The following is a 24556-nucleotide window of genomic DNA, read 5'->3' as shown; positions in this document are numbered from 1 at the left end:
ATCTCTGATCTCTGCTAATTGTTTACCCGCCCACTGCCTAGCAACTGATGATGCGGATGTGTGGGCCGGCCAGTCTAAGGACACATTACAGGCTCTGATCCCCGTGCTTTGGAGACAGACAGAGCCTCACTGCCCTGCTCCTCCCACGCCACTGAATAACTCATGGGAAGATCTGCAACTGACAGGGCGGGGCGGCTTCCTCCGCCCTCCTTCATTCACATGTCTGAAACACAGCAACAATAGGTATGTTTATAGCTGAGCACATGAAGGTGTTTAATGTTTTTTTTGCTTTTTAGCATGTTATTACAAATTATTGCATGATCTTTCCAGTACTGGTGAGACCGCTCACAGTACTGGTGAGACCACACACAGCACTGGTGAGACCGCCCACAGCACTGGTGAGACCGCCCACAGTACTGGTGAGACCGCCCACAGTACTGGTGAGACCGCGGACAACACTGGTGAGACCGCGGACAGCACTGGTGAGACCGCACACTGCTCTGGTGAGACCGCGGACAGCACTGGTGAGACCGCGGACAGCACTGGTGAGACCGCGGACAGCACTGGTGAGACCGCGCACTGCTCTGGTGAGACCGCGCACTGCTCTGGTGAGACCGCGCACAACACTGGTGAGATTGCGCATAGCTCTGGTGAGACCGTCCACAGCTGGTGAGATTGCGCATAGCTCTGGTGAGACCGTCCACAGCACTGGTGAGACCGCCCACAGCACTGGCGAGACCGCCCACAGCACTGGCGAGACCGCCCACAGCACTGGCGAGACCGCCCACAGCACTGGCGAGACCGCCCACAGCACTGGCGAGACCGCCCACTGCTCTGGCGAGACCGCCCACTGCTCTGGCGAGACCGCACACTGCTCTGGCGAGACCGCACACTGCTCTGGTGAGACCGCACACTCCTCTGCTGAGACCGGTGATCCGCACGCAGCCCCGGTGATCCCGCACGCAGCCCCGGTGATCCCGCACGCAGCCCCGGTGATCCCGCACGCAGCCCCGGTGAGACCGCACGCAGCCCCGGTGAGACCGCACGCAGCCCCGATGAGACCGCACGCAGCCCTGGTGAGATTGCGCACAGTTCTGGTAAGGTCGCGCACAGCACTGGTGAGACCCTGCACATCCTCCTGAGACTCTATACAGTCCTGGTGAGATTGCACTCAGCTCTGGTGAGACTTCACTCGGATCTGGTGAGACTGCACACAGCTCTGGTGTAGGTGGCTGCTGTGGATTGCTTGGACATGCAAACATGTAACATGTTTGTCAATACTGCATTCTGTGCACTTGATGACAACTTCACAGTCTTTAGCAAAATAATCATAGGAAGAACAGCACCTATAGCATATTCCAAGTTTCTGGAGAACCTCCCTGCGCTCTTGCAAAGTCTCTGCCCTAAGCCCACGACATTTCTTAAGAGGGTGAGGTTTTTTTATGAATAGGGCACTGATGATTAGGGTCTTTATCTCTATCACCTGAATCACTCTGGTGAGCAGGGGACGATACGGGAGGTGAGATGTCTGTCCTTTTAACAGATATTGCTCTATTAAAGTCACTATGTTTAACTGCTGTGTTATCATACCTTGATGATGATGATAAAACAGGCAAGTTGGGTTCCCTGAAGCTGGGATAATTTCTTGTCCAGGCTTGTTCACTGATGAACCTGCAAAAATATGATAATGGAGGAAGAGACACATTATAGTCTCTTTTGTATTTTGAGCCCTGTTGCGCCCATTTCTCTTGCAGATCTGGCAGTTGAGACCTCTGGATTCACGCCATGGTCGGTGTCCAGAAGGCTTAGTCCAGGTAGACATGGGTCTGTCTTTGCCAACTCTAGCTCCATGAGGAGGTCACTTGGTTCTTGGAGCTTGCGATGATCTTTGTTACCTATTTTTGGGAAGTTTTGCATGACAAGGGTATTTTCAGAGGGACCCCCTCTTCTACTGTGACCTCCCCCCACCATCATTCTCCTCAAAATAAGGCACTCCAGACTTGTATGGATTTTCAAAGGCCACAGCAGCCACTTGTATTTTTAATAACCATATCAAAATAAATACAAACTTGAATAGAAAAATAACTCTGCTATATATACTCATAACCAATTAACACACTTATCCAGTTTAAACCCAGGTTTCCGGATCCCTGAAGGTGCTTCAAATAACTGGAATGCCGTCCCATACCTGTATCTGCGGCTTCAGATATTACTAATAGGGCCCCCAGCCGCAAACCACCGCCTCGGGGACCAATATCTGTTAAACCGCAGACACTTCACTGCCAAAACTAAGTGGTCAAACCAACTGACCACCACTTAAAGGACACCACACCTATGATGGGTCACCAATCCTGGTCAATAAACCCACGGCATCCCTAACACCCTCAAGGACCCCAAACCGCCACAGCGACACAAGCGGAAACCTACGCTTGAGAGCCCCGCCAAAACTGCACGGCCCTCTGCACACCATCTTGGAGTCCCAAGAACCACAGGTCGGTACCCACCGCATTAAGGTGGACCCCATCCCCCCGCAGGTACTGCCGCGTGTCCACTTCCAGTTCGCGATGGCGAACCACCACCCCACTTTTACATAGTTACATAGTATTTGAGGTTGAATAAAGACACATGTCCATCAAGTCCAACCTATTGTGTGTGTGTGTGTGTGTGTGTGTGTGTGTGTGTGTATAGATCCCTGAGTCATCTCGGTATTAGGAGTACTTGTACCCCTGTATATTACCGTTTCTCAGGAAATTGTCCAAAATCTTCTTGAACGATTCCACGCTATTAGCTGAAATATTTGGGGTGAATCAGATCAGGGCTGACCTCTCTAGCACTCTTCCCCCTCCCCACAAAGCGCCCCACCTCCTTGTTGATCGTGATGCGAGCTTTGTTCAAACTATCCACCGAACGTGCCATGCACCACGAAGTGCGAGCCACTATGTCCGACCAAACCACCACCAAACCCGGGAAAGACGCCATTATCCGCAAACAGTCATACTTAATGTCGCGAATCAATTCCCGCATGGGACACTGGCCCACATCATTCCCCCCAGCATGTAACACCAGGATGTCTGGCGGTCTATCCAGCCCGGCAAAACGGGTCACCTCCGGTACCACCCTACTCCACACCATGCCGGGAACCCCGATCCAACGGACGACTGCCTCACTCCGCGGGACCCCCAGTTGTCGGCCGTTGGGCCGAACCACGGCCGACAGTACAGGACACCGGGCGCCGTCCGTCAACACTTCGGCGGCCCTTCCTATACCCCTTTAAAGCCTGACGAACCAAGAAACTTTTCGTGACGTCCACCAGACCCATAAGGCGAAACAGAAAGGCGAGACCCGACATTTTTCGGTCCACCGCCGACACGACACGGGGAGCAATTTTCTGGAGCCCGCTCGCCTATGACGCTGGCCAGAATAGCGAATGCCTGCAACCAATTCGCAAAGGTGCACGGAATCAACCGATACCTGCGCTTCTCCTCCTCGTCTTTTTTGCTCTCATCTGGTTTCACGCGATCCAGGTTAAACTTCTCCAAGGGAAGCAGGGAGAAAATTTCCACATACTCACCCTTCCAGATGTGCTCCCTGACCTCCTGCTTCAGGTGTGCCCCTAACGGCCCTTCAAAGCACACGTATACCTCACACTTGGCCGCATCCGCTAAACGGACCCGGTCCACCTCCGCCGCCACCGTCTTAGCAACAGCGGGCTCCACCGCAGGAGGAGGAGGAGCACTCTGCGCTTCCGCAGCCACCGCACCAGACCTTTGGCCCCCAACCGCCAGCGGGGGGGCAGGCGCCGCACCCACCATCCCCGCAGCCGCCGGAGGTGCTGTGGGTCTCCCAGTTCTGCTGGGATAGAACAGTCCAAATTAGTACTTTGTCCCATTGCTTGTTCAAGGACTTTCAGCCTTGCTAGGGCAGCTGCTTCCTCCCTTTTCATTTGCAGAATCTTTATTTGGGATTCCACCTCTGCTTGGAGAGTTTTGCTATGAGTTTCTGCCTCTGCTTGGCGAGCTGCTCTTTGTGCTTCTATTTCTGCTTCCTTTCTAGCAAAGGAGCTTCGCACTTTATTAGTTTCCAGATTAGCGCAGGCCTGTAATAGCTTGTCACTAATGATTAAATCCTGGAGTGAAAGGATCTAGAAAAACGTGCTGTGAGCTTGGTTGAGGTGGATCCTGCAGTTGAGCAATGCAGAGTTCTGCCTTATACTTAGTATTTTGCACTAAGAGATCTCTTTGTTGGTTTAGTGCATCAGTTCTTCAGTCAGTTCTGCTGAAGAGTCCTCTATATTAGAGTCCTGCAAGAAAGCTGTGTATTTTGCAGATAGCCGCTGGTAGCGTTCATACGCAGCAGATAAGCAATCTATAGAGTCTCTTAATTCATTAAAGTGTGGCAAAACTGACATGCAGTGCGAAGTTCTGTCCCATAGGTCTGACAGATTGCTGGAGAACTCATCTCTAGTGGTTTCATAGGTTTCTCTGAGTTTGTCGGTTTTATTGTGCGTTTGGGTCTTACACTCTTTTCGCCAATATCTGCATGCAGGTTCAGCCATAATAGAGTGCTCAGAGCCTTGTCTAGACATTTCTTCACGTTTTTGCAAAAAATGGTGTCTGTCTCTTTAAGAAGACGAACTGCCGCTTCGACAGATGGGATAACACAGCTCAATGCAGAGAAACAGTTTTCAACGTTCACAGGTGAAGTGCAGTAAGCTTGTGCGACCATGTGCTTTCAGAAGATGGCGGATGGCGCTGATTGCAGATTAGGCACACAAATATACACAGCAAGCAGGCTGTATGAATTCTATCATCTCTGACTATTCTGACTCTGATTGTTGTATTAGTGATTTATCTTTTGCTGAGACCTCTATGCCTGGCCTGTATAAGCAGATATCATCACTGCGGACAATCCTCACCAGATAGCTGAACTCACCAAATACCTTTTCATCCACAAAGGTCAAAGATGATAATGTTTCCAAGCGAGCATATTACATGTGGCCCTGCTATAGGCAGCCATGACGCCAGAAGAACTATTCTTGAAGACGGGAGAAATACACTATAAATGGGAGGGAAAACAGAAAATGTGGTGCAATAACCAAAATGCTCACAAGATGGCAGTATATTAATCAGCTAGTAATGGCAATGAACAATTGGCTTAAGAGAAATTAACCATATAAATTCTCAATTCACATTTATATGAACATTAACCATAACTATGTATTGTTTGATGTTTTTATGCTACTGCGCAGAAGGGTTAGAACCTCTGTCAGGTTTTTATTACTTTCTGTGTTGCGGTTGGGGAGATTCACTATATTTATCTTTAAAACTATTGTCACTCGGACAGAAAGTGATTGGAAATATAACATTTTACATCTGTCCATTGAAAAGACATAAAGGGGACGTTTTCCAATGGTTAGACTTGGTTTTGGGGGAAAATGGGCGATTTCCGGTCACTCTGGAGAATTTTTCTTACATCCTGCAGTGTCTCCAGGACAGTGACACTTAGTGACACAGCTTCAGAAAATATTTTAGCTCCTGGGGACTGGAGCAATTTTGCCATTTTTGCTATGTGTTTGTATGTGTTTAATAATTTCCATCTTCCTTATGCATTGCACCTACACTATGTGACATACTGTTTTTTAAAGGACAAAACGGGCTTTAATTTGATGTGACATGTGTATATAAATCTTTTTTTTTTTAACCACCTCCCGTTAATGGCCGTTCCTGAACGGCCGGACGGGAGCCTTATAGGAGCGGGAGGGCGTCTTAAGACGTCCTGCCCCTCCCCCCCACTTGTGTGCACTCGAGTGGGTAAACTGTTAGCAATGTAAACAGCCAGCGATGGCTGTTTACATTCAAGCGATCAGGCGTCTCTAGAGAGTAACGAAAAAAACAATACCGGCGGTTGCAAGACGGGCCAGCTGTAATGTTAATTGGAAAGACCATCGATCTGGGAAACAAAGAACAAAACAGAGCGTAATTTATTTGTACAACACACAACTGAAATTGTACTTACAAAAAGGTCGGTGGTTAAAAGCATGTAAAAGTTGATGAAATGTAAAATCTCTAGCAGCGGGAGTCTGAAGGGATACAACACATCAGCGTCCTCTGCCCCCGTGAGCTTGAAAGGTCTACGCGTTTCAGGGGCACGCCCCCTTCATCAGAACCTAAGGGGTCTTGGAGACCCCTGATGTCTCCATAAAGAGGACTTGTTATGTGAATTGGCTATCACATAGGAGGTTTGTGATAGCAATAAAGTTAAGTGTAAAAAATAAAAAGTTTGAAAAAAGTCACAAATAAAAAAAAAAGTAAAATAACACAAAAGATTTTGTAAAGTCCCCTGCCCCCCACATACACGCAAACATGCGTTGGGTGCACCTATGTGCGAAAACGACGATTGCGCCCATTACGCCGCACATGTTGCGTATTGCAGCGAATGTCGGAGTGAGAGCAATAATTTTAATTACTGATAACACTAAACTGATGAGTGATAAACGCGTTGCCTATACCCAGTTTTGGGTGTGGTAGTTTTCTGCGATTTTGTGGGCGTGCGCAATTTTGAGGCTTGACATGTTTGGTGTCTATTTACCCGACATGACCCCGTATGTTATATTTTACCAAAAAATTGGGGTGATAATAAATGTTTCATAACATTTCATAGGGAAACCGTTTTTGTTCAAAATTTAGGGTACTTTTTTGTTATACAGTAAAAAATAACCTCAGTGGTGATTAAATACCATGACAACAAAGGCGCCAGGTGGCCGACACAGCTCGTCCTCGCGCCGGCTTCTCTCCTCCTCACTGCTCTCCTCCTCACCGACATGACTCGTCCGCAGGAGGGAGCGTTGCCTGCTGTCAGGATGGCTGAGCGGTGAGGGGGAGAGAAGCCGCGCCCGCAGCTGTCAGGATGGCCGAGCGGTGAGGAGATCGGAGCCGCTGTCATCCTGTAGTTTCAGGCTCAGTGCGTGGCAGAGCGGGGTATCGGTAAATATCAATGATATTTACCGGTCCTCCGTGTAAGAAGGACAAACACGTACAAAATTAATAAATAATAAAAACATAAAATAATAAAAAATGTAAAAAATTATTTTAAATAAGTGAAAACTGCCCCCCCCATGCATATTATTAGACATGTGCGAAGACTAAAAACAGATGAAATGAACGAAAACTAAAAACGTTTCATTCGTTTCATCATACAAAACACATTTTTATGCTATTTTGGATTCAGCCACTGGCGTGTTCTGGAGGCGGGGCGTATGACATAACACCGAACGTGTTGGGCGCCTGACGCCACACATGCATGGCGTCATGCTGCCCGCCTCCAAGATGGTGGCACGCATTCACAGAACATGCCGGTGGCCAACATGGCCGCCACACATTCTCAAACAAATAATTATGTGCCTGAATATATTTTTCGTATATTCGGACATATAGTAATTCATTAATTTTACATGTAGTCTGGGTTTTGTGTTCTGTTTTTCTATTTTTACTTTTCTAGATATACTTACTTGAAAAAGGGTGTCGGCATGACAACCTGACACTTTATTTGTATAGACTATTTTAGTTTGACATTTATTGTTTGACTTCTGTTTTATTTGATAAGAATACTTTTATTATGCCTACAAGTTTAATACCTTTGAATAAAAGTTTTATTTTTATCATACTTTTTAATATGTTTCTTTGTGGCTTAACAAAATTGGAGTCTTTAAATGGTGCGGATATTGGGGAAAATGGGTGTGGCTACGGGGTGTGTGGCCACTAAAGGGTGTGGCCACCGAGGGGTGTGGTCACTGAGGGGCGCTGTAAAGCTGTCTCGCACAGGGCGCCTAAAGGCCTAAGGCCGGTCCTCTTAAATACCACCAAAAGAAAGCTCTATCCGTCCCCAAAAAATTGTATAAAATTTGTTTCAGTACAGTGTTGCATCATGGTATTAATGTCAATCAAAGTACTGCAGCGCTGAACACTGAAAAATGGCCTGGCCAGGAAGGGGGTTTAATACCCTGGTCTTCAAGTGGTTAATAAAAAAACAAAAAACAAAACGTTTCAGTTTTGGCATTAATTCCAATACATAATTAGTGTAGCTAAGAGAAAGTTTAATTTTTTTAGTAAATTTATTTTTTTTATCTTTTTTTTTAAAAAAACTTCTTTTTTCCCTTTTTATTATTTAAAAATTGTAAAAACTTAATTTTTTTTGTTTTTACATTTTTATAAAAAAATGTTTAACTAGGAGGCACTAAGGAGTTTTTTTTTTTTCATTTACAGTGCCCAAATAGAATACAGTATTCTTCTCTTCTCTGGCTAGCAGATTCACAACACATTGAGCGGCTGCCGGCTCTGTGACTGTCACGGCTCTGCGATCATAGGACTGTGACCACCTAATCTGCTGTTGATTGTCTGCCTTTGACCCCCGAGGGACCCATCAACAGCAGTAACTCAATGAGCGCTGGTCCCTGGGCCGTCTTTAACGCAGGGAAAAAGGGGCAACTGCCCTGGGCCCCATAATTTACAGGGGCCCAAAGCAGCTGTCCCTTTAGCCCAAGCGTGAGACAGGAGTAGCCAAGTGGCACCGCTAGCAGGGAGACCGTCCAGCCTTCCTTTCTCCTCCTAGTTAATGTCTGTGTGCCTCCTGCGTCTGTGATCTCCCCCCATGCCTGTCACATAGACACAGACATCGGGGAGGATGCCTGGGAGATCCGGCAGGCACGGAGGAGAAGGAGGGGGAGGACACAGCCAGACAGAGCAGAAGAAACAACCTAAGCAGATCCTCAGTGTCTCTATTGCAGATTACATTGTGATATGCATTATTCTTTGGTCTCTGTCGGTTATTTAATGTTGCATGTATTATGCAACATCATAGAAGACCTATGATGTTGCATAATACATGCAACATGAAATAACCGGCACTTTCTTATAAAAAAGTAATACCAAATTTGTTAAAGTGTTCTGGAGGAGAATGACAGGGAAAAATCCACTGGTCATGATTGTATGGCTGCAATATAATATAGTATATATAGTCCAAATCCCATTTTAATAGGAGCCACATAAGATCTTTTTACATTATACTCAGTCTGATCTTGCAGTGTGACGACAGTTATCTGTACTGTGACACTTTGTACTTTTATGATTACTCCCAGTCTTTTTTTTTTTTTTTGCATGCCCCAAGTTAGTAGTTTGCTGGTGTCTTCACAGTTCCTGGATGCCTTCTAACAATAAAGGATGTTAAGTGATCTGCTTTTATGTTTGTTTCCACGGACAAATACACATACATCAAGCCAAAGAATCAGAAACGTCCTTTAATAAATTGATTAATGTTAATTTGCACTAATAAAGTATTAAAGCAAATCAAGTTTTATTAATGCAGTTTAAAAAAAAAGGTTAATTTCATAATTATTGCTGTGCATTTACATCCACATCACTATGCAGCAAGGTAAAAACACAAAAAGGGGCGCCTTTCCTAGTGCAGTATCGTTTATTCCAAAAAACAGGCATCAAAGGTGAACTGACAGGTACTCACAAGACTGAAGTTAAAACGAGCTGCAGAACAGTAAAACCGGAGCAGTAAAAGAATCCGAGCAGTGTGTCCTGTGTAAATCACTGAAGTGTTAACCTACTAGTGTTCACATTATAATATGTTAACATGTCATGCACTTTTCTTAATGTGGTATGTGCTGAGTAGTGATTCCAGTCTCCTGTCCCTCCGTTTCGGTCACCCCTTTTCCAATGTGAATCTTCACAGGGCTGACAGCAGCTGCATGGGACGTTTAACTAATGACATGATTTATGTCTGTGTAGCCCTGCAAATCCCCCGAGACCCGGTTGATGATTTTTAGAGATCCTGCACAGCCCCCCTGAGACCCTGCCGTCTCAGGGGGTTGTGCAGGATCTGTGGTGGGCTTTGCAGGCTGCAGAGCCCCCTATGGATCCTGCAAAGCCCCCGAGACCCAGCAAAGCCCTCCACAGATCCTGCAGGATCTGTGGTGGGCTTTGCAGGCTGCAGAGCCCCCTATGGATCCTGCAAAGCCCCCGAGACCCAGCAAAGCCCTCCACAGATCCTGCAGGATCTCAGGGGGGCTCTGCAGGATCTGTGGTGGGCTTTGCAGACTGCAGAGCCCACCAAAGGGTATTGCACAGAACACCTGAGACTCTTTGGTGGGCTGTGCAGAATCTATGCTGGGCTCTGCCAGCACAGTCCTCTTACCTTGCACGGCCTGACCTCTTTGGAACACGGTCTCCTTGTCCTCGGCACCCAACTGGACGGCCTCCTTATCCTCGGCGCCCGACACAGCCTCCTTGTCTTCTTCGCCGCCCGACTGGCGCTCCGGTTTTCCCAGCAGGCACAGCGCGGCATAGCCAGTGGGGTCAAAGTGGACGGCATCAGAGCGGAGAGCAGACAGCTGCAGCCAGGTAAAAATAAGACATCCCCCGAAAATAAGACCTAGTGTCTTTTTTTCATTGAAAAAAAAATATAACACAGTGTCTTATTTCTGGGGAAACACGGTATGTACACATACATCCCCAGTCCGTGTTCTCCCCCCTACCCCCCCAGACCTTACCAATCATTTCTTTCAAATCCTTTCGGCCAGCGTTCACTGAAAGAGCGCTGGCTGAAAGGATCCGAGTGTCGGCGCAGATTCAGCTACACGGTCTGCATCCGACAGAGATGTAGACCATGTCCGCAGCTGCGATCCCCCTGTCAGCTCTCTCTCCCGCCGCTACAGCTACAGAACGGCCGGGAGGAGCGTTCTGTAGCAGGACGGGTACAGGACGGGTCGCAGCGATGTGGACCTCGGCACTGCCTGCCACGATCCCCCTCCGCAGCTCATCTGACGGCACCATCTCCCTGCCCCCGCCCCCTTTGGCAGCCAGCTGTTTTTTTCTGTTTCTTAGGGGGGGGGCGACATTGATTTACATATGAATTAGACGCAATATTTACATATGAATGGGCCGCGGCTTATTGATATGAAAATTACCGCGCCCCATTCATATGCAAATATCTCGGTCGGGACAGGAACAGTACCAGCAGAGAGAGAGTAGGGAGAGCTGGGTGAGGAGGTGTTTTCTGGCCTCCCCCACCAGCGCCCTCTAGTGTCTCCTGTGTGGTAGTGCCGGCTCTCCTCAGAGCCAGCATTCGGGCATATCGGACCGGCCTGAACACAATCAGGTTGATTGTGTTCGGCCCGGCCCACCGGGCAAGTGCCCGGTTTGCCCTATGGCCAGTCCGGCCCTGGTTCAGGACCCTGCAACACAATGGATTCAGGACCCTGCAACGCAATGGACTTAGGACCCTGCAACACCATGGATTAAGGACTCAGCAAGAAAATGCAGTTAGGACTCTTCAATGGAATGGATTCAGGAGCCTGCAATACAATGGACTCAGGAGCCTGCAACGCAATAAACTCTGGACTCTGCACTGCAATGGACTTAGGACTCTGCAACATAAGAGGGTCCTATGTCCATTGTGTTGCAGGGTCCTATGTCCATTGTGTTGCAGGGTCCTATGTCCATTGTGTTGCAGGGTCCTATGTCCATTGCGTGGCAGGCTCCTAAATCCATTGTGTTGCAGGCTCCTATGCCCATTGCGTTGCAGGCTCCTAAGCCCATTGCGTAGCAGGGTCCTAAGTCCATTGCGTTGCTGAGTCCTGAGTTTATTGCGTTGCAGAATCTTGAGTCCATTGCGCATTGATATGTGTTTTTATTTTTTAGTTTCTTTTCAGGTGAAGGTGATGTAGGTGGATATGGGGGTCTGGGTCGGGAGGTGATGGAGCTGGGAAGGTTGTGGGGGCCCATCAGTAAAATCTTGCCCAGAGCCCAATTAATATTAAAGATGGCGCTGGCTTGTCCCTTCACAGACCAGCACTCATTGTACCGCATAATGGGATTATCCTGTCACCATTTGTTAATTAACTAAACTGTTGTGACAGGATGATCCCGTCATTGGTTGGGAAGAGGTTAAGGGAAATTTCCCCAGCAGGGCAGCAACCCCCACCCCCAAAAAAAACAAACAAACTGCCTTCTTTAGTTTTTTTTTGGGGGGGGGGGGTACTGCCACCATTAGTCTACTGCACTGACAAGGTGTCTAGGACCCCTCTCCAGCCTGGCAGGTTGGCATTCATCATGAAGACCTTGCAAGAGAGTGGAAGGAAGGATTACCCCAATTCCTGAGCCACCAGGCAAGAGAAAACCTGGTCCTTCAAGTAAAGTTGGTTTGTCTAGGGAAGGAAATGAGCCGTCTGATGATGACAGTATATCAAGCATAGGGGCTGGAGTGGAACCGAGCAATGAAACTGCCTCAAAGAATGGGCTGTCTGGCCCAAGGATCTTATGCAGAATCGCAGTGTCGGAACTGCAGAGTGAGTCTGGGAGCAGAGAATTCAGAGTTTCTCTTGGCGCCCTCTGGGCCTTTATAGCCCAGAGGGCGCCAAAAGGTCAGATGACTCGTCGGTGCATGCCCGAGCGCACAAGGCAACGCATGAGCCACGCAAAGAAGCTGCACCTGGTACAGCTTTATGTACATGAACATGAACTCTGGCTTCCTGACAGGAGCATTACGCATATTTCTACCATAGAGTCTAGCATGTGTGAAATTTTTATATCTTTTATGTGTTGATGTAATAGGTCCAGGAGGTCTTGCTTATAGGAATCAATATACGGATCATGTGGACTTTGATTGGGAATTGAATGTTGTTTTAAATAATTTTATTGGACTTGTATAATGAATTTAATAAAGTGACTGATTTTAAATATCCTTATTTAAACTGTGGTCTACCAACACCTTAAAAGACCCAATATCACTTTTGCTGTTCTTCCAGTGGTCTAGGGACAGTAAAAAGGTTGGAGTATAAGCCCCTAAACCTTTCCACTATAGGGAAATAACAGTAACTCCTTGTGTCATAAGAGCCACAAGAGCAGCATGGAAATCTGCTAGTGTGAGCAGAGACATGAGCAGAGAGATGTAAAATGGGGCGGGGGCAGAAAGCCCCTGGAAACCACATCCTGTACCCAGACATTCAATATGCTTCCTGACCAGATGTCTGCAATTGCTAACAGACCCCCCTCCCCGCCCATAATTAGAAGTGCAGGCATTTCTTTCATGCCGAGGGAAATCTCCACAGGCTTGTGGGATTTAGAGGTCTAGGGTTGCGTTAAAGTGGACCCCAGCTTAGGCCTGGCCTTTTGCATTTAGGAGCCCTGGGAGTATCAAGTGCGGCCGTATAGTGTTAATAGTCTTAGGGCCTAAATGGGTTTCTAGACAGGTAGCGGCACTAGTAGAAACTACAGGCTGCTTTTCCATATTTAAAGCGTTATGTACCACAGCAAAAATAGCTCAAATAAACTCTCTAAGCCTGGGAAGTGTGGCGGCTGTCTTTTGCGCTGCAAGAACATCATTATCTGGCAAGGTTTATTGCCAGTCTTCATCAGATACAGTCCCCACTGCTAAAGGCTCCGAAGTCTCTAAGGCAGTAGGCAGGTCAGAGATTGATTCTGCAGGGGAAGGAGTTGAGGTTTGTTTTTGGCCTCTGCGGTCAGATTTAGCAATCAACTCTGCATACCTGCAGTTAAATAATTCCAGATTAAAAAATGAGGAAGGAGCCACTCCTCATGGTGCAAGAGGAACTTTGAAGAATGTAAGGACTCAGCAGGAGACATGTTGCGTGTTCCATGCAACAGGTGTTACAGGTGTTGCCTGTAGAGATGCCTGTGTAACTAAAGATTAGAGTAGGGTAGGCAGGATCTGAAGTATGCACAGAGGGGAAGACCAAGGATGGCTCTAACCCCCCTATATGCCCCAGGCAAAAAACACAGCAGAGATAGGAAATAAAGTGCTGCCACAACCAGGGAGGAAGGTGGGAACAAACAGACTTACCACACCTGGATCCACATGTATATTTCAGGACTGAGTATCACTGATTCCTCATTGCATGCCAACAGAAAAAAACATCGTACATTCCAGCGACCGTGTACTGGGGGTGTAGTCAGTTGGTGCCCACCAATTCACAAAACTTGACCATTCAAATTATGGCTGCTAGCACCCACCTCCAACATGGTTGCTGGAGCTTCAGCCAATAATAAAACATGCGACCAGGCTGCAAGCAGTAAAGGAGGGAGAGTGCTGGCTGTGCCTTGTATGGCGGTAGTAGCAGCCCTCCCTCCATGCAGAGACAATTAACAGCCAAAAGGCAGTAAGTGCACTGCACCAGCACCACTGGGCCACACACCACGAAGGGGAAGGGGGTTGCAGAAGGAAAAACAGGGGTACCACTCCAAGCCAGAGTTTAGGCCCCACATCTCGATAGGATGAAAAATGGGGTTACATTTCCCATGACAGACCACCTCCCACCAGAACAGTGGTGCTGTCTGCCTGGGGCTGATACTGTGACAAAGCAACCAGTCACTTGGTCATATTTGAGATTACTCACAGACTGCTCCAATCCAGGATAAGGCTGTTGCAGATGTCGTGCATGTAGCAAAGATCTGCATGTGTTGGCTAAGCTGCTGGGGTAGTAGGATGTAGATTATCCAGTTTGTCACACACCCCAGCAGTTGATTGAAGGTCTTGAAACAGAAAAAATTAAATAAAAGAAAGAGTTCCCTGCAAATACAAAGTTCCCAGAGGGGAGCTTCAGTCTTATGCCCTTGACACTAGCTGCGAAAACAAAACTGCCTCTAGCAGATATGGGGGGGTCTGTCCACTGTCAGGTACCGTCCCTCAGTTGTGTTTTTTTGCCTAGCGTCCTACTCCTGAAGGTGGCACTATAACCCAAATGTCAAGCTCTAAAGATCTCCACTGTGTTCTTTAATGGACAGAAGAGAAAAATGTTTTGTTTTTTTCAAATCTCGGTTTATTGAGCAAGAAAAAAATAAAACAATAGGTTGGTATAGTAACAAATCGTAAAGGTCTGCACACAGGCAACCAACTTGTTCAATATAACATACAAGAATGTACAAAACATAATGGTGTACCTAACTTCAAAACGAGGCAACATAGTTAAAGGCACAGTGGCATATCACTAGTTCCTGAGCCCATCAGTTAGCATCGAGCAGGCCACTGGTCAAGTAGCGTAACATACCCTACATTAGGCATATAAATTTGCAGCGCATACTAGATTGCGGCCGTGTTGGGGGTGCCGTTTCTAGAACAAAAGCTGGAACCTTTGTTCATCCGGCTAATTGAGCCCTCTTCGATACATTCTAATGAGTTATGGCAAACCGGAAGTTATGTTGTTCTGTGTGTACGGAGCCCCCCAACACGGGAACATCTTTTTATCGGGCAACAATCATTATTCAGGGAATGAATACATCCACAATGGATGTAAAAGAAGAGAAGTTTGAGAAGAATTTCAGCAAGTGTGGAAGGAAAAAAGAAAAGAAGGTTGGGGAAGTACGAGAAGGGGGGATCACCCGCCCACCCCGTGACCCCCACTGGGAGGCATTGCAAAGAACAGGCCGCTGCACACAGGACACCCAGCCACTACAGCTCCAGGAACCGGGGCTCTCAAGGAGGAGGTGGCCGTGAAGAGTCCTGAACCGGGGTCATGATCTGTAGGTACGCGTCCGTGGTGGTGTAGTGCGTCCACGCTCTCCAAGTGTCATGAAATCTCTCCTCCGTGTTATGAACAGTGGCCGTGAGATCCTCTAGTTGGTGGATCTCGTTGACTTTTGAGAGCCAAAGGCGCAGTGTCTGAGCCTGGTTCGACCTCCAGAGGGCCGGGACACATGCCTTAGCGGCATTAAGCAGGTGAATTGATAGAGACGCCTTGTACTTGCGTCGTGGTAAACTGGTAATGTGTAGCAAGAACACCTCTGGACTCCGCTCCAGCTCTGGTGTCACCATTTTGTTGATGGTGTCTCCCACCTCGGTCCAGAACCTAGTCAAAGAGGGGCAACTCCAGAAGATGTGCAACATGGTGCCCTCCGCTGCACCGCATCGCCAGCACACCGCTGGGATGGTCGAGTTCATTTTATGTAGGACATGTGGGACCCTATACCACCGGGATAGGATCTTGTACCCCTGTTCCTGAAATCTGTTGGCTATCGAGCATTTAAGCGCATAGTGGACCGACATTTCCTTCTGCCTAGGGGTAAATGTCTTACCTAAGTCGGCCTCCCATCTCAGCAAGTAAGGGGGGGGGGTGAAATCCGGCAGGGGAGCAATCAGTAGTTTGTATGACAAGGACAGCACGTGTCGAACTGGCACCCCTTCCCACACATGTCCTCAAATGGAGTCAGTGGCCTGTCTATCTGTAACGAGGCGGGTATGGCCAGTAAAAAGTGCCGGAGCTGGTAAGCGGTCCAAGCAACTAGCGGGGGCTCCAAAATGGATTGCAAGGCAGCTCCCCCCATCCATTGCCCTCCTGTTCTAACATTTTGAATTCTGAACTTGTTGATGCCGATTAGACTGCGCAAACGTCGGTTTTCCAAGCCTGCTGGAAAGTCCAGATCCCCTATCACTGGGGTGAGCGGGGACGGGAATGGGGAGATTGGAGATGTACGGAACAGCGCCCTTCCAATCCTGAGAGTCGCTCCCACCGTGGGGTGCTGGGAGCAGGATGCCGGTAGGGGACCCGAGAGCCATGGGAGTCCTGATAAGGGGGTAGGGGTTACCCCCAATTCCGAGCGTACCCACTGCTTGTGGGTGGAGTGGCAGCACCAGTCCACGATTCTAGTAGAGAGCCACATCCAGGAGCCCAACCCCTCCCGCTGATTTTGGCATGGTGAGAAGTCGCCTACCGATTCTTGGAGCCCCGTTTGCCCAGACGAAGAGCAGGAACATGCGACTTGGGCGGGCGAAAAAGGCAGGCGGCAGGTGAATGGGTAGTGCCTGCATTAGAAATAAGATCCTAGGGAGAATGGTCATCTTGAGCGCGTTACAGCGACCAAACCAAGTCACCGTGAGAGCCTGCCACGCACTCAGGTCTTGTTTGATCCGCTGTAATAAGGGGGGCAAAATTAGCTTCCTACAATGACCCCAGATCTGAAGTGATATGGGTACCTAGGTATGGCAGGGAACGGTCCACCCATTTGAAGGGAAAGTGGGTCTGGACCAAGCTCTGTTCATGCTGAGGCAAGGTGATATTCAACGCTGCTGACTTAGACCAATTAATAGCCAGGTTGGAAAGGGAACCATACACCCTGAGCTCCCTCATGAGTTCTGGGAGGGAGGTCCGGGCCGGGCTACAAAAAACAAAAGGTCGTCGGCGCAGGCCGCGACCTTATGTTCCACAGCGCGACTCCGGAATCCGGTAATTCTCGCGTTTAAGCGAACATGACCTAGAAAGGGCTCCAATGCCAGTATATACATCAGAGGAGAGAGGGGGCACCCCTGACGCGTACTATTTGTAAGTGGGAAATACTGAGACCTAGTCTCGTTTACCTTGATGGCCGCCGTAGGGTGGGAGTAAAGTGCAAATAGCCAAGACAACATATGGGGCCCAAGACCTATGTGACGGAGGGTGGACTTCAGAAACAGCCAATCCACCCTGTCAAAGGCCTTCTCGGCGTCCGTTGAGAGAACCATCAGAGGGGAAGAAGTGGAGTGGGCCTCATGAATGATATTGAGGACCCTAGTGGTACTGTCCCTGGCCTCCCTGGTCAAAACGCACTTGGTCATCCCTTACCAAACACTGGATAGACGGCGAAAGTCTAGTCGCTAGTATTTTCGCAAACAGCTTTAAGTCCGCGTTTAATAATGCTATGGGACGGTAGCTCCCACACTGTGCCGGGTCCTTCCCCTCTTTAGGGATCACTGCAACATGTGCCCTCAAGGAATCCATCGGCAAAGGACAGTGGCGGAGGATGGAGTTGAATGCTGACAAGAAATGGGGGGACAGCTGGTCCAGGAACTTTCTGTAGTATGTGATGGTGAAGCCGTCTGGGCCTGGGGCTTTGCCCGGCTTAGTGTGCCGCAAAGCGCTGGCCAGCTCCTCCGGGGAGATGGGGATCTCCAACCTCTCCCTCTCTTCCACCAAGAGTGAAGTGAGGCCGGAGCCCTGGAGGTACCGATCTATCTCAGCCGCTCTGGCTGGCGCCTCACTTATCGTGGGATCCGGTTGCAGGTTATACAATCTCTGATAAAAATCGCAAAATTCCTCCGCCATGTCTTTTGAGAGAGTTAGGCGAGAGCCCTGTCTGGAGGTCAAGTGGGATATAAAGGTTCTACCTCTCGGTCAGCGCAGGGCCCCAGCCAAGTATTTACCAGGTTTGTTCATATAGTGTCCTCCTGCCCCACATCGCCCGCCTCTTCACCCGCAGAAACAGAAGGGCATAAAGCGCCTCACAAACCTGGACGAGTTCCCTGTAGGTCGCCACCGCCAGTGATTGCTTGTGTGTCGCCTCCAGTCTGCACAGGAGGCGCAACAGCGCCTCAATTTGAGTGTTACGTTCTCGTTTCAGTCGCGCGCCATGCTTAATAAGCACGCCCCGCAAGACACACTTATGCGCCTCACACACAGAGAGGGGCTGACCAGACCGTTGACATTCGTGCGAAAATAGTCCGACAGGGAAGTCGCCATGTCCGCACTGGTAACCGGTTCCTGCAGGAGGGACTCATTGAGTCTCCAGGAGGAACACAGAGCGGTGGGAGCCAGGAGGTCAACACTGAGCTGAATTGGAGCATGGTCCGAGAGGATAGGGGAACCAATCGAGGCCGACAGTACCTTAGGCAAGTCCCCATGTCAGGTGAAGAAGTAGTCTATCCTCGAGTAGGATTGGTGAACGGTCGAGTAGTACGTGAAGTCCCGTCCCTCGGGGGAAAAGGGTACGCCACACATCCATGAGATGGAGCTGCTGGAGCGCCAACTTGAGTTTTCGAAGGCGGGAAAATGAGAGGTGGGAAGCACCCCTGGAGGTATCAATAGTAGGATCCAGCGCCACATTGAAATCGCCCCCCAGAATCAGGGTTCCTTCCTGAAAATCCGCTAGGCGGGCAAGAAAGGATTGCAGAAACTGCAGCTGGTCCGAGTTGGGCAAGTACATATTGGCCAACGTCACCACATTCTCCCCAACGCGTCCCTTCACTACCAGAAACCGACCCATCTTGTCCACCATTTGGTCAACCCAAGTCCAAGCCACTGATTTGGAGATTAGGATGCTCACACCCTTGGACTTGGAGAGCGGGGACGCAGCATGATACACCACGGGGAAGTCCCGATTGATCAGTTTGGGAACCGCTTCTTTGTTGAAGTGGGTCTCCTATATGAGGGCTACCTGGGCTCCAGCTCTCCGCAGGTCTGAGAGCAGCTGAGACCTTTTTTTGGGGATATTCAGTCCCCTGGCATTCAGGGAGTAAAGTGAAAGCGGAGCCATACTTCCTGAATGTCCTGTGGAGGACTGGGGGGGCAGGTGGGGATGGGAGGAGAGGGAGGTGAGTGGAGGGCAGGGGAGAGGAAGCTAGGAAATGGAGCGGGATCAAGAAGAGAAGGGAGAGGAGTAGAAGAGGAAATCAGAGCAAAAGAGAAACACGCTGACACCGACTACGGGTCAGCCACACCCCTGTACGGGTAGGGCATGAGCGTGGGACCTATGGGGGTGAAGTTTTCACAATACAGTGGTTACAAAACAACAGCAAGGTAGGAGATGCTTCTCCTCGGCAACACAACCTAACATATTACACATAAATACAAGAAGAGGCACTAGTCCCCAAAAGAGATAGCCCGCGTGGCTACGGGGGAAGAGGGCGCCACCACAGGGAACGCCTTATGCAGGCCCTCCCATGGCAGCCCCCTCCCATCCCGCAGGCGGTGCGCCACCTCGCTCCCGGAGAATCACACAAGAAAAATGTAATATCGTAGCATAAAATGCGGTAGTGGGTCCCCCCTTCCAGTAAAGCCGCGGCATGTGAAAGGTCCCCCTCCATTGACCCACAGGACCATGTCAGGAGAGGTAAAACATTTTTTTTTAAAAGGCATCCCTGCGGTCCGACCGGGCATCCGGAGGGGGCCCCCCCATCAACTAAATAGTGCAACAACATAACAAGCATATAAAACGCCTGCGGCTATCAATGCATGAAATACCACATATTTTTCAGGGGCAGCGTCTCGGCTTCCATTCGGAGAGGTCTTCAGGCCTCGCTCCTGGCATGAGAAGGGACAGGGGCATTCCTCCGACTAGCACGGGATCTCCCTCGGCGCGACCCACCAAGCCCGGGCAGGGCAGCAAGCGGGCGGTCATCTGAAAAGTCCAACCAGTTCGGGATCGGTACCGCTTCTGCTTCCAGGAAAAGGAACACGCCAGGCAGCTGCTAAGGGCGATGCAGGTGGAAGCATGAGTTGCCCCTCCGCACAATAAGATGGAACGGATGGCCCCATCTGTATGTGGCATCTGCGGCACGGATGACCTCCAATAGGGGCCGCAGGGATCGTCGCATGCGTAGGGTGTGCCTGGAAAGATCAGGCATGATTTGAATTTGGGCGCCATCGAAGTCCACAGGCCCCTTGTGCCAGGCCTGGCACAGGATCTCCTCCTTGATGGAATAAAAGTGCACCCGACACAGCACATCCCGGGGTAGGGCGTTGGTCAAGGCAGTGGCGCGGGCACCCTGAACCCGATGTACGCGGTCCAATTCCATTTCAGTCGCCGGAGGTTTATCCATGTAGTGGTTGAGAATCGCCAGGGCTGTGGAACGGAGGTCGCGGCCCGCTGTGGCTTCAGGGATGCCTCGCAACCGCAGGTTATTACGCCTGTTGCAGTTCTCACCGTCATCCAGTCTAAGGAAGGCTGTGGTGATCTGGGTGCCCATCTCAGTGTGGGCCGACTCCAGGGCTGACACCCGTTGTGACAAGGAGGCGGTGGATTCCTCCACTGAGGTCACTCTGCCATCCAGGGCCGTCACTCTCTGCCCTATCTCCTGTACCTCCTGTCTGAGGGCCGCCACGATGTGTGCTGCCATGGCCTCCAGGTCACTCTTGGTGGTGAGGCGTGGAAGTATCTCCCTCCAATCCCCCCTTCTCCTACCTTGGTCATCTGCTGGGTACCGGAGTCGTCTGGCTGGAATACCGGTGACGGGATCGGAGACAAGGGCCGATCGCGTGACTGACCTGTCACATCAGCAGGAGGTGCCGCCAGTTTGGCACTGTACCTGGAGGGGGTCAGGCCTGCAGCCGCTGAGCGTGTTGTCGCCATGAGCGGGACGACCCGTCGGCTCGATGGACCCGCGGGACCGAAGAAATCCGCCAGGTCCGACTGTCGGGAGCTCCGGAGGTTTGCCTGAGTGCCCTGAGGTCGGGACATCCGAAAAGGAGGCTAATATCGTCCGTTAAAGAGTAGGCTGGTGCCGGCAGAAGCAGAGCTCCGGGAAAACGCGTCCTCACGGCGCCATTGGTAAGCCACGCCCCCGAGAAAAATGTTTTGATTATAGATACACCTATCTACACTAACCCATGGGTTTTTTTGGTAACAGGGAGACTACACTAATCATGTTTAATGATAACTAGTTACCACAGAAACTTTTGTAATTGTGTTTCCGCAGCTAATGTATATTTAATTGTTTTTATTTAAAAAAGATATACCGTATTTTTCGCTCCATAAGACACACTTTTTTGCCCCCAAAAGGTGGGGGAATATGCGTCTTATGGAGCGAATCCCTATCGCCCGACGCCCGAGACATGTAGTTTCGGGCGCCGGGCGAGTCGTTTTTTTGTACATTTAGCCCTGCTAAAGCAGAGCTAAATGTACAGTAGGAGCCACTGCTCGTTTAATACAAGTGATCTAATCAGATCACTTTTATTAAAACCAAGCAGCGGCGACGGCGATCGAGATCACCATAGAGCCCCTAGAGCAGACGAAGAACGGACGTTCTTCGTCTGCTCTATGTGATCACTGAGACCGTGGCGCTGTAATCACAGCACCACCTGTCTCAGCGGTCACTAACTGCAGCTTCTGTCACAGAAGCTGTGACAGAAGCTCTGGTCTGTCCAGTGCACCATAAGGCGCACCGGACCTCCCTGCGTCCTATGGTCTGGTGCGTCTTATGGAACGCAAAGTACGGTACAGTACATGTAAAATATATGCTTGATCCCATAAATGTCTGCTTACGTTTTTTAAAAACCTTGTTTCTATGCATAGTTTGTAATTATATATTCACAAGAAAGAAGGTATCTTTGCTTATTACATACATAGGCTCTGCTTCATGCTTTGCAAAGCTACACAATGCTTCATGCTTTGCAAAGCTACACAATGGTTGCACTTTACTGATCCCTCTTACAATGCAAGTCTATGGGTCAGCTAGCTAAGTAAAAACAAAGTATTCCTTTTGTGGCTGATATCTCTAATGTTAAGCAGGTAATCTGCAAATCTCTTTTCAGTGTTATAATTAAAGTAAGGTAAAGCAAGGATGTAAAAATATTTGTTTATTCATTATTAACTAGATTTACATTGCATTTATAGGCACCGTATGACATCACCAAAACAAACCATAGTAGGCACTGCCCATGACTTAACAACATGTTTTATTTTGCAGGGATCTTTAGGTAGTCGGACTCCTAAGGAGCCAGGATATGAGACAGTTCTTGATCAAATTTACTCACTTCTGTCACAACTGGGTTGATATTCTCCACTCTGCAAGAAACTTTATGTGTTTTAAAAATGGACTGTGCACAGGAATGGTAAATATTCTACTTTCATAATACAAACTGCAAATCTTTCCATTTTAGAGTGGTATACAAATAATATGGTTCAGTGGAACTAAACCCTGCTTCATACTCTTTTTGCCATCTCTCAGCTTACTTTGGCTATGGAAAAATGTTCTAAGATTGCTAAACCTTTTTCAAGTTGTAGATAGAGTGGAAAAGGGTTATAATGTCTGTCAGGTTTTTAATTTTGTGACCCTGTTGAGATTTCCTCAACTTTCTGTTCCCAGGACAGGTATTGATAGGAAATCTTTACAACAGATATAAAAACTGCAATAGAAAATCTTTTATAGTAGACTGGAGAAGGGATACAATCGCTGGGAGGGAAGAATTAATGCATATATCCCAACTGGGGAGACTTGCCTTTATTTCCTGTGCCAACAACACTTTTTATGACATGTCAACAGTACAAGAAGGCTTTGTATTGTGAACAGAGGTTTATCTCTTTATAGAAAAGGAACAAAAATGGCATAAGTGGGGCTTTAAAGGAGAACTATGGGGTGGGTGAATTACACGTCAGCTCCATTGATCGGGAAGTGAGCAAAAACATAACACTGATCCGCTCACTTCCCGATCAATTCCCTGCAGGGAGCGTTAACTGTCAGTCACTGCTCCCCACAGCGCTGACTGGAGGAACAGACGGGGGAGGGGTGCGGGCCTAGCTGGCTTTGCCTCTGAAGTCAATCAGCCAGCTGGGTGGATCTCAACAGTATTGTCAGGATCCGTCCCGGCTGCGGCGTTCTCAGCATATAGCGGGCAATAGCAGTATATGTCCTCCCGTGACCCAATTGAGAACTATGGAAAAAAAACAACGCCCCATAGTTCTCCTTTAATACACAACTCAGTAGACACACACTTAGTTGCCTAAATGGTTGTAGAATAAAGATTGCTTGATATCATCCACAAATTTAAGGAAATGTTTAATATTTGATGTAGAAAAGCCCCTTTATTAATTAATAAGCCATGCCATGGACAATGCAAACCTTGAATGATGCGCAAAGCTTTAGCCAAAGACTACAATTTTGGGAGCAAAATAGCTTCTGAAAATTAGACATCCACATGTTATCAGTAGACATACACAATGTGGGACTTGGTAACAAGGCTATTTTGCATGCATTAATGACCTAAAAATGAGATTAAAAGAACAACTCCAGGATGGTCACATATTAGACTACAAAACTCCCCTTCCACTGCAATTCTTTTTTCAAATGTACATAGATTTTTCTGTCAACATTAATCTGGTAATATGACACGTGGGGTCATCGTTTTTCTCCATCTGTTGGGTCCTAAATTCTTATTAATATAAAATACCTGGGCATTTTTTAAATAATACGGACAATTGTTTTCATACTTACCATTAATTTTCTTTTCCTGGTGCCTATCCTATGCATGGCAGCACACTAAGCTCCGCCCCCAATCCTACCCACAGGACCAGTAAAAATCTATAAAGTGAGCGGTGTCACCCCCCTCTGCATTCTCATAACTATGCCTAATGTGAGTACCACAGGGAGGGAGTATGCTGCCATAGGAAAGGAAAATTACTGGTAAGTATGAAAACAATTTTCCGTATTCCTGGTGCCTCCATGGCAGCATAATAGTGATAAATAACGAGCTGACAGAGTGGGATATATGCCAGAACAAAACAACTTTATTGTGACACAGCAACAGATGCCTGTATGGTCTTCCTCCCGAATTCAACCGTAGACAGGGCACCCGGGTCCACTTTGTAGTGCCGCAGAAAGGTATGATGAGAGGACCAACTCGCCGCTCTGCAAATAGTTTCCATCGGTACGTTCGCATGGACTGCCCAAGAAGCCGACATGGATCTGGTGAAATGAGCCTTCACCCACATAGGAGGAATATGCCCACTTGCCCCATATGCCCTCTTAATGATCTTCACTATTCAGGCAGAGAGTGTCTTGGATTTTGCCTTCT

The 24556-nt window shown here is 48.6% G+C and overlaps 1 protein-coding gene across 1 annotated transcript in view; it reads left to right on the top strand.

Moving 5' to 3' along the window:
- Positions 1 to 22595, top strand: part of MPND (MPN domain containing) — a 241563-nt gene extending 218968 nt beyond the window's left edge. The window contains exon 12 of the mRNA XM_018567971.1: positions 22453 to 22595. Within this exon, the coding sequence (XP_018423473.1) occupies positions 22453 to 22539 (87 nt within the window). The 3' untranslated portion in view covers positions 22540 to 22595. The remainder of the gene's footprint in view (positions 1 to 22452) is intronic.
- Positions 22596 to 24556: the final 1961 nt, after the last annotated feature.

The sequence above is a fragment of the Nanorana parkeri genome, unplaced genomic scaffold (genome assembly GCF_000935625.1).
Source record: "Nanorana parkeri isolate BGI_ZX_2015 unplaced genomic scaffold, ASM93562v1 scaffold1123, whole genome shotgun sequence".
Lineage (NCBI taxonomy): Eukaryota > Metazoa > Chordata > Amphibia > Anura > Dicroglossidae > Nanorana > Nanorana parkeri.
Note: the sequence above shows the minus strand (reverse complement) of the source record. Positions and strands in the feature narration are given on the sequence as shown.